Source organism: Fukomys damarensis, unplaced genomic scaffold (assembly GCF_012274545.1).
Source record: "Fukomys damarensis isolate Sample0158 unplaced genomic scaffold, DMR_v1.0_HiC HiC_scaffold_36, whole genome shotgun sequence".
Classification (NCBI taxonomy): Eukaryota; Metazoa; Chordata; class Mammalia; order Rodentia; family Bathyergidae; genus Fukomys; species Fukomys damarensis.
Window position 1 is genome coordinate 2,249,134 of NW_022900948.1, and position 11,029 is coordinate 2,260,162.

Below are 11,029 nucleotides of genomic sequence, written 5' to 3' on the forward strand. Positions count from 1 at the left end.
TCATAATTCTGAAGAGCATTACATTGAATGCATCTTATTCCTATTTACACTAGTTTTCACTACCCACAAGGCAATATCTAAATTATGTGATCAGCAAACCGGAAACCAATAGCCAGTTCCCATCCTCATTCACTGCTGTTTATTAATGATTCTTCAGTTCATTAAATAGTTGTTATACATCTAGCCTGTTATGATACTATGCTGGATCCTGGGGGGTTATCATTTTAGCTTGCCTTAAGCATATAGCCCCGAGGATAATATGCTACCGTACGTTAGAATGGTGTTCTTGCTCATTTCACTTTCAACTGAGAAACCAAATGAAGTTACCAACATAAGCATGAGGCCCGTATAAAACCAAATGCAGAATATATAAAGGCGCTGAAGAACCTTACGCAGTTCACTTAGCAAAGGTATAAAATGTCACATTAGGGCCATGACAAAGTAAACAGTATTATACAAGACGTCTCCCCCATAAACAACCTAACAAACATATATAACATAATATAAAACTAACAAACAAATATAGAATTGGACAATGAAAGTAGATGACTGTGGTGCCTGAGAGAAAGGGTGGACACAGGGAGACCTTTGGTCATATCTGCCTTATTCCTGCAGGCACTTTCTAGACCACAGCCTAGGAAGCAGAATTCTAAGCAGGGCACTGTGGCCCTGCTGAGTTCAGAAGACAGATATTGGAGTTTGGAAAATCAGAGGTGGCTAGAATATGCAGGGAAAATTATGAGAAAAGGAAGATGTGCAAATAAACAGCTCCTTATACCGTCAAAGGATTCTTTGGTTGAGCCCTGTTCTGTGTATCTCTTTATTTTATTAGTGCATGTTTGCATTCTATGACATTAAATTCATCTCCAGTTGAAGATACATGTATATAGCACATCTCGATCTTTTTTAATCCCACCTCCCTCCCTCTGCCTCTAAATTCACATAAGGTGAACCTCCTTGAGGCCAGAAAAGAGAAATTACTAGAGATTTGAGCTCAAGAATTTCCAGAGCTGGAACAATAATTTCCAGGGATATAATAATTTATATAATAATTTATTTTATATAATAATTTCCAGGAGATATTAGTGCTTTTACTAGCCATTTGTTAAAAACTATCACATTCACTAGAAATTTCATGAGGGTCACAGCCTAATAGTGAATCAAATCAACACTGGAATTCAGAACTACTCTAGAAACACCCAGATTTTAAAAACAAGCTTTAAAGCAATCAAGCTAAGTTATAATTTACTTATCTGGATAAATAAATTTAAAGAAGATAGCGAATTCAAGGAAACCAAAATGTGAGATTCACAATGTATAATATTTATTAAAAAATAACATTAGGACATCTGCTTCTACTTTTGAACAGGTAGCTGCTATAGGAATGTCCTCCCACAGAAAGCAACTAGAAACTATAAAAGCTATATGAAACCACTGGTTTTGATACATTTAGTGTTGACAGATGAAATACAGGATGCTGAGCTAAATTTGAATTTCAGACTACTTTAGAATGTGTTTGAGCTATAAAATATTTGAGACAGGCTGATACTAAAAGTTATTTGCTATTCACCCAAAATTCAGATTTACTAGGTGTCATGCACGCACACTCGTGCACACACACACACACACACACACACAGTCCTACTTTTATTTTCAGTGCTCAGGATCGAACCCAGGGCCCTTGCAAGCACTTTATCACTGTACCACTGAGCTATACCCACAATCCAAGATGTCTTTTTTTTTCATATTTGCTAAATTTAGCAATCCTACATACATTGGACAATAGTCAAAGGATTGTGAACACGGGACAGAGGAAAAAACAATGAGGTCATGCCAATGATAGTCCTAGCTTTTAGGTTAGGAGCAATTCTTAACAATGGTTCTAGGTATGGAACCCGAAGTCTGGAAGACTGAAACAAAAAGAGAGAGAGAGAGAGAGAGAGAGAGAGAGAAATAGAGTTTCAAATTCATGCAAGGGAATGGTGCTAAACATTATAGGACAGAGTACCATAGAAAGGAAAGATATATGAAAATAGGGCTCTACAAATCTACAGAGGGATCAACTTGACAGTGATTTCTTAGGACAGGGAAAAATGACAACTTCTGAAAAAGATAATAATAATTAAGGGGCTATAATTCCAGTAATTTCGAGAGCTCACAGAGGACCAGATTTTCAACAACCAGAAAGGGAAGGTCACAGTAAGTAGTACAAGGAACTTCCAGTAAATATTTCAGAAGGGTGAAGTCTTAATAGTAGGCATAATTAATACTAGACTAATGTATCATATATATGTACCATAAAAAACAAAAAATAAGCCTCAACAAAATAAAACAAATAAAAGTAAATTAATGTTTGACCAGAACAAAGATCAACAATGCATAACACAAAAATGACTATTTAGCAAGGTAGCATTTATAATTTCAAGTATCCATTTAAAAATTGTGGGGCATAGTAGAAAAACAAGATTTATTATTAAGAGAAAAACTGTCAATAGAAATGGATTGAAAAATGACAGAGATAATGGAATCAGTAGACAAGGACTTTCAAAAGCTAATTGTAAATATACTCAATAGGATAAGGTTGTATTATTAAGATGATGAAAAGAGAAATGGAAGGTATTTTCTAAAACAAGCACTTCCAAATTGAAAAATATGTCTGAAAAAAATCATAGATATCTACTAACAAATTAAATACATGAAATAGATTAATTAAATAGATTAGTTAATTAAATTAGATTCGTTACCCTGAAGACTTGATAATAAACATATCCAAACATAACTGGAGAGAAGACAAGAATGAGAGGAGGAGATTCAGTAACATGTAGGGCGATATCAGATGTTTTAATATACAACTGGATGGTGAGAGGTGTGGGCATACAGGGAAAAAAAAAGCTTGAACAAACTGTGACTGAAATGGTCCAGATGTGATAAAAATGTAAACCTATAGATCAAAGAAGCTCCACAAACACCAGAGAGGACAAGCACAGACAAAACTACAAAAAGGCATGTCACAATTAAATTGTTGAAAATCAACAACAGTTTGAAAGTATTAAAATCAACCAGAGTAAAAAAGAACACAACACCTAGGGGAACATCGATAAGAATGTCCTCTGATCTCCTGTCAGGATCCCAAACATCTTAAGACAATAGAGCAACAATTTTATCTCACTGAGAAGAAAAACAAAACTGTCAGCTTGGAATTTTATAACCAGCAATAACAAAACATCTTTCATAAACATAACTAACTAAAGATTTGTTCAAAAATACAAAAGCTGAGAGAATTCATCAAGCAGACTTTTATTGTGAGGAATGTTAAAAGTTTTTCAGGTTAAACGAATCTTGCACTGGATATGAACCAAGATCTACACAAAAAATAAGAAACGCTAAAACAGTACAATATGTGGGTAAATAAAGACAATGTCTTATCATAGTTTAATTTCTTTAAAAGCTTATTTTAGTTACTTTTCTCTCGTTACTGAGACAAAATACCTAAACTAATAATTAGAATGAAGAGGGTTTATTTAGCTCATTAGAGGTTTCAGTCCATAATTGGCTGGCTTCAAGGCACAAGGACATGGTAGACAGGCATCACAGCAGAGAAAGAGTTGATGGCAAGCAGAAGGTAAGCAAGCAACAAAGATGACCACAGCTCTTTCTATCCCTTATATCCCATCCAGGCTACTTAAAGCAGGCGGCACTCACACCCTTAATCCTAGTGCCCTTGATCTAGCAGTGCACCATGAATCAAGTCCAACATCACACACTCTAGATCCAGCCACCTCTGAAAAAGCCCCATCTCTGGCCACATAATGCTTTGGGGATACGTCTAGACACAAGCCATATCAGTTTAGACAGCAGGCAGGGTTTCTAGAATGACAAAACACCAAAAAGCAGTGATAATACTGGGTAAAATTTTCTTTTCTTTTTTCTTTTTATTAGCACATGTGTGCAGTGCATAACGATTACATTCCTTATGGGAGGTTAATATGTGTATGTAGCACATCTTAATTCCTTTTTTGTCTCTTCTTCCCACTTCTTTTCATCTCTTGGTTCTTTTCCTATTTGCAAATGTTCCATCTCCCTATTTCCTATTATCCATCTTTCAGACAAAATTTTCAAAGAAATAATTTTGAAAATCAACCACAATTGTATGACAATAAATTAGAAACTTGTTTTGGGTTTTTTTTTTCGTGGAAAGCTATTGAGCATTGGATACAAACAATGGGATTTCCTATTTTTGGTTGTTTTGGTTTGTTTGGTTTTTGTACTGGGGATCAAAGTCTGGTCCTTGCACTTTCAAGGCAGGTGGCAGCACCACTGAGCTAAATCCCCAGCCTGATTTTGTAGTATTTTTGCCTGCAGATGCCCTAGCTCCATTACAATTATAACTGTACCAGAACAGGGTTAGCTCTGAAAAAAAAACAGTAGCTTTGCTGCCAGGGGGAGCCAAGTTGATTTTAAGCAGAATGTGGAAAAGCAAGATGCCTCTGGACATAGTTGGCAACCAGAAGGGAAAGTCATGTCACAGCCAATCTGAAACTAATCTGATTGTGACTCATAACAGATTAGCAGAGCAGACAGGAAAATCCATAGAATTAGAAAGTCAGAGTAGTCCTTACTTGGGAGGTAGTGGACGGGCACCTCGCCAGCCACACGTGCCTGAGTGGGTATGAGACTGACCTTCTGCATACATAACAGGGACATCAGAGAGCAGAAAATAAAGGATGGGCCAAGTCTGTAAATTAGCTGAACTTGAGTGCTTTCCCCTATCCAAACATAAACTCCTAGCAAAAGACAGAATCTGACGGACAAATACCCAGGTAGCATCTTTGACCAATTAATGGCTCAATATTAAGGTACTCTGACACAAAGTATGAACATCCACTCCTCACCCGCAGGATACTAGGATTCAAAATAAAACCAAAATTTTTTTTAAATATCTGAAGGAGAGTGTATATGAAGAGTTAGCACAATAAAGGCAGTAACAAGCAAGCAGTAATAAAAACAATCTTGGAAAAATTAAAGACAATGTTGTTAGATTATCTAAAATGTCCAGTTTTCAGCAAAAAACTATAAATCATGCAGAGAAATGTGGGATATGACTGTATTCGGTAAAAAGAAATCAATAAAAAAACTGTCGCTGACCATTGTTAGGTTTAACAGATAATGATTTCAAAGGAGCTATTGTAAATATATTCAAAGAGCAGAACTAGTGAAAATCACATTATAAAATAAAGGATGACAACAGCAATCCATCAAAATAGAAAGTACCATCAGGGATATAAACTATTTACAATAATGAAGTGAAACATTTAGAGATAAAAAATATAACTGAAATGAAAATCTCACTCGTGTAAGGAAACTCATTAGCAGATTTGAGATGGTAAAAGAAAGAATAGGCCAACTAAAGAAAAACAAAACAGACAGGAAAAAAAGAAAAGAAAAAAACACTTCGCCAACCTGCTATCCCAAATGGAACACGCCATGGAAACCATGATGTCTACGTTTCACAAATTTGCCAGGTACAAAAGCTACTTAACGAAGGAGGACCTTCGAGTGCTCATGGAAAAGGACTTCCCTGGGTTTTTGGAAAATCAAAATGACCCTCTGGCTGTGGACAAAATCATGATGGACCTGGACGAGTGCCGAGATGGCAAAGTGGGCTTCCAGAGCTTCTTCTCACTGATCACAGGCCTCACCATTGCGTTCAATGATTATTTTGTAGTAAACATGAAGCAGAAGGGAAAGAAGTAGGCAGACTCGAGCATTTACTCCCGTCCTGATGAGGGTTCTCCCAAAGGGCCACTTAGGGAATCTCCCCTCGGTTTCCCCGCGTATGAAGATGTCCCGAGCATCGCAGACCCTTAGCAAATGTACAGATAACATCCAGCTTTCATTGGACAAGCAGAGAAAGTCAGTTAAATGCCAGATAAGCTTTTGATTTTTATAGTTTGCACCCTCTCTCCCTCAATAAAGTCTTTTTTTAGTTCTGGGAAAAAAGGGGGGACCTGAGAGATCTGAGGGACCTCTCAGGGACCTGAGAGAAACAATAAATATAAGTGTAATGGAATACCAGAGGAAAATATAGAGAAAATAATAGGAAAAAGTGTAATAATAGCTAAAATCTTTCCAAATCTGCTAACAAACAAACAAACAATACATTTATACCTCCAAGCAGCTCTAAAATCAAGGTAAAATAGACTGAAAAACAGTCCACACCAGAAACATCACAGTCAAGCTGTGGAAAGCCAAAGACAATGAGAACATCTTGAAAACAGCAAGACAGAAATAATTTATCACTTACACGGACAAATTCCACAATCGAGAACTAATTTTTTATCAACAGTGATGAATTTCAGAAGGTAGTTGGAATAATATGCAAAATTCTGGGGATAAAGTAAACCAAGAACATATCCAGCAAATCTACCCTTCAAAAATGAAAGTAAAATAATAACATAACCTGATTGGGATGTGATTAACCCAAAAATTCTACCAAAAACTCTTGAAATGGATTTAATAAATGATTTTACTAAGACCACAGGACAAAAGACTACTATTCAATAGTCACCTATAACTCTAAATACCAGCAATTAACATGTGAATGAAACTTTTAAAAATGCTATTTATAACAATTATAAATATTGAAGTATTTTGATACAAATATAAAATATACCTATGTAAACTTACATGAAAAGTTTGAAAACAGAAAAAAAAAAGAATCAGGAAAAATATAAATAAACCAAAAATATATAAGTACATTGGTTGGTTGGATGACTTAATAATGTTATAATCTGACAGTGAAACAGTTTGCTTACCCTTGATATACATGCATAATTTCTCAACAAAGTATTTGTAATACAAATCTTCAAACATATGAGAAAATTCTATTATATAACCATGTAAGATTAATTCCACAAGTGAATACTTGCCTAAGTAATTAAATTATTATATTAGTAGAATAAAGGAGAAAAATTCATAATCATCAAAATAGACAAAATTATTGGGAAAAAATATGATACTCAGTGAGGATTAAAATCTGTAAACAAACTAAAAATTTACAGGACCTTCCACAAAAACTGATGAAGAATAGCTATGAAAAATCTACAGTTAATATAGTAATAATAAAAGGCTGAATTCTTTCCCTTCATAGTGGCACAAGGCAAAGATGTTCTCTTTCATCATTTCTATTCTACCTTAAAATGAACAGCTATAAGTGAATTAGAAGAACTCATGCTGGGAAGGAAGAATTTATACTTGTAGGCCAGGTATGTTGGCCCCTAACTGTAATACCAGCACTCTGAGAGGCTGTCAGGAGGATTACAAATTCAAACTAAGTCTGGGTGACTTATTGACTTAGCAAGATTCTGTATCAAAATTAAAAAGTCACTGGAGATGTATCTCAGCATGGAGACTCTGGGTTCATCACTAGAACTACAAAAATATAAAAATTGAATTATATTTGAAAAAAAATATGGGCATGTGAAATATACTAAGTAATCCACATTCTTTAATAAATGATTTTATCAAGGTCAAATAACATAAGATAAATGTAAAAAAATCAGAAAAAATTCTATATATCACTAAATAAACATTAGCATGTAAAATTTAAAATTTAAGAAATAAAATTCACAAAGCCCTGAAAAATAAAAAATTAGGATTGCATTTAATACAAGTGCAAATCCTGCACAGTGAAGGCTATAAAACTTTGCTGAGATAAATGAAATAGATCTCAATAAATGTAGGAGGAATATATATTCATATACATTATTGACAAGTTAGCAATTCTTAAATTAATGCACAGGTTCAAAGTAATCTCTATCAAAATAAAAACAGGCAAGTTGCTATGCTTTTGCAGAAATTGAAAAGTTGTTTCTAAAATCACTTTGAAAAAGAATAACAAAGTTGAAGGATTCATACTTTTAATTCAAACCTTACTGTAATTACACAGTAATCAAAATAATGTAAAACTGGAAAAAGAAAAGATATATAAATAAAAAAAAAAACAGAATCGAGAGTCCAGAAGCAGATCCTTAACACTTACGGTTAATTGATCTTCAAGGGAGGTGCCAAGGCAATTCCATGGGTGAAAAATAGTCTTTTCAACAAATGGTGCTGAGATAATTGGATAGCCACATGGAAAAAGACGAATTTAGACCTTTACCTCATACTATCCATAAAATTAACTCAAAATGGGTAATATATCTAAATATAAGAGCTGAAATGATAAGGCTTTTAGAAGACTACATAGGAGAAGAATCTTAGTGTCCTTGATTTTAGTCAAAGAGTTCTGAAATACAATACCCAGAGTGTGATTTAAAAAATGATAAATTGGACACAATCAGAATTAAATCTTTTATGTTTCAAGAGACACTATGAAGGAAATTAAAAAAGCAATCCAATGGACTGGTAGAAAATATTTGTAAATATTTAGCTGTTAAATCTCTTGCATCTATAATTTATAAAGAACCTTACAACACAAAATGAAAGATAACTAATGGGAAAAAAGAGTTTAAAATACATATGGATAGCTAATAAACTCTGTCCAATTTTATGTGCCTAAATACCACCCTACTCAAGTATTTCTTCAAATGTATTCATTTGTCATATCATTCATATAATTTACTTGGCATCTACTATAGATCATTTATTGCTACTATCCTTATATGTGCATGCCCTGTGTACTCAATCTATAAATTTGAAAAGATGACTAATGGTATTTTATAATGCTTTGAAGAAGTAGTCCTGATACAGAATATTGCACTATTTATTAAATAGTGATGATTAGGAAATCAGAGTACTGTAAAAGAACATTAATATAGCTTATTTTATGGAAGACAGAATGTAAAAGCTTCTTAAAAATCCCACCTATTTTATCCTTTCTCATCTACAAACTGAAAGTTTTGAAAGTTTCCTTTGCTAATTGTTCTCAGTATTAACAACTCTCCCTGTCCCTATCCCTTCACTATAAACAGCTGGTCTTGTATTTTTACAACCAACTCAACTCTAAATTCTCTTTCCATCCTGAACCTGCTGAGACTACCTTCAGTAAATCCATGGAACACTGAGTTACAAAAGTTCAATATCTCAGGATATGACATCCTAAGAATACTATTATTAGTGTGTCTAGGAATGTGTTCTATAAAATCAATGCTTATTTCCCAGTCTGATCATTTTTTTCTTTTTTTCTTTCTTTTCTTTTTTTTGGTTGTTTGAGACAGGGTCTCACTACATAGTTGAGACTGACCTGGAACTCACTATGTAGCCCGGGCTGGTCTCGAATTCACAGCAATCCTCCTGTCTCTGCCTCCCAAGTGCTGGGATTAAAGGCATGTGCCGCCATGCCTGGCTGATCATTTTCAAAAGCAATTTTTAATCCAACTGTAAAAGGTAATGCCTCTTTGAACTGAACAAAAATAGAAACCAAATGAGTTATCGTTATTTATGTATAACATTACATACCAAATATTTGTGAAGAAGCCTGGGAGTGTTACTATTTTAATAGTTTTCTCAGATTTTCTATGAGCTTGAGAAGTAGTTATAATAATCCCCATATTTAACACATTTCTGTATAAATGGAAACTATAGTCTCCTTTATGTTTTACAAACCACATTTACATCCATCATTCTACATTTGCCTTTGTGAAACAGATATCATTATATCTTTTATTTTTATAAATGAGAAAACGATTTCAGTCACTTCCCATGTTTTTTTAAGTAACTATTACTATTAAAGATAAAGACTAATTTTTAAATCAGAAGTGACAGTTGGGGTACCTGGTGTCATACGAAGAAATAAGAAGACAGTATAGGACAGAAAGGAAATCTTTAGGGTTCAGGACTGAGTGGTACCAAGCAGCTTCAGTCAAGTCAAAAACTTGTCTCGAGTTTTGTTGTCACTGCCTTTTTTCCTGGGTCTTTTCATCAAAATTTGAACCAATATGTCTAATCTTTGACACAGTATATACTAGGGTAGAAAAAAGTAAGTAACATGTCAATTTTGTGTTAAATAGTCATTGATTCTAGAGCTTATGTTATATGGTTTACAGCCCTCACGCTTCCTAAAACACTGCTTTCTTTAGAAAGCTGAAAATAATCTGTACATTTGCTTATTAAAAAGGCTAAGGGCTACCGCCATATATGCGCTGCCTCCTGGTGGCAGATATGAGCAGGTGCTACAGAAGGCCACGGGCAAGTACACAGCTAGGCTTGACCTACCCAGTAACCAGCATAACTGTGAAAGTCAGCTCCCTCTCTATGATTGCTGACTTTCACATTAACCACTCCAAGATTGCTCTCACATAACAACAGTATTATATTTAGAATTACAGTATTTATATTAGAGTCATGTTAATTTAGGCAACAGAGAATTAAGGGCTTGAAAAAATAGCAAATATATTTATACACACACAATCTGATAGTATGATTTCCTTTGGCCAAGAAAAAAAAACGGCCTCCAGGTATGCGATTTAATTAGAACTCTTGGCCAAGGGAAATATTGAGGAAGGCAGTATGTAGCAGGCTAGATAGTTCATAACTAACTCGCCTCCTAAATAACTATGAGACTGCAGAAAGGTCTGGGTTTGATCTTCAGCTGTAGCGTGCATTTGACATACTTCATGAATCTTAATTTTCTCATAGGAAAAAATGGAGCTGATCATATCTACTTGCCTGAGTTATCAGATTTCTGATAATTGAGTTATCAATTTTCTTTTGAGAAGAAATTAGCTAAAGAGCCTCATTCATGATAACAAGCGATTTTTGTTTGGTTCTCAGGGGATGTTTTAGGGGGAGAAGGTAGAGCTGGGATCAAATCCAGCTCCTTGTGCACGACTGAGCTATACTCCAGCTCTGGATGTTTTGCTGTTTTCTTAAACTTTGCTTTTGCAAAAATTCTTTAAGTTCTGCATGTCTGATGAAATCTATAGTACCCAGACAAAACACTAGCGTTACTCCCTTTTCTACCCCTGTCTTCAACTCACTCTCACGCCTAGCCCTATAACAGTACTTTTTATTTTTTTCAGCTTTAATT

At 34.5% G+C, this 11,029-nt stretch overlaps 1 protein-coding gene across 1 annotated transcript; it reads left to right on the forward strand.

Moving 5' to 3' along the window:
• Nucleotides 1–4,466: 4,466 nt before the first annotated feature.
• On the forward strand, nt 4,467–5,754 carry LOC104871826 (protein S100-A10-like). Its single transcript, XM_033759174.1, has 2 exons — nt 4,467–4,667; nt 5,437–5,754. Exons 1-2 carry the CDS (start codon nt 4,467–4,469, stop codon nt 5,752–5,754), a joined length of 519 nt encoding a protein of 172 aa, XP_033615065.1.
• The last annotated feature ends 5,275 nt before the right edge of the window (nt 5,755–11,029 follow it).

Excerpts from the sequence above, each read along its gene's own strand:
- LOC104871826 (XM_033759174.1), top strand. The coding sequence starts at position 4,467 with ATGTGGAAAAGCAAGATGCCTCTGGACATAGTTGGCAACCAGAAGGGA. Across the intron at positions 4,668-5,436 it reads AGCCACACGTGCCTGAGTGG|AAAAGAAAAAAACACTTCGC; the intron begins GTATGAGACTGA and ends CAGGAAAAAAAG.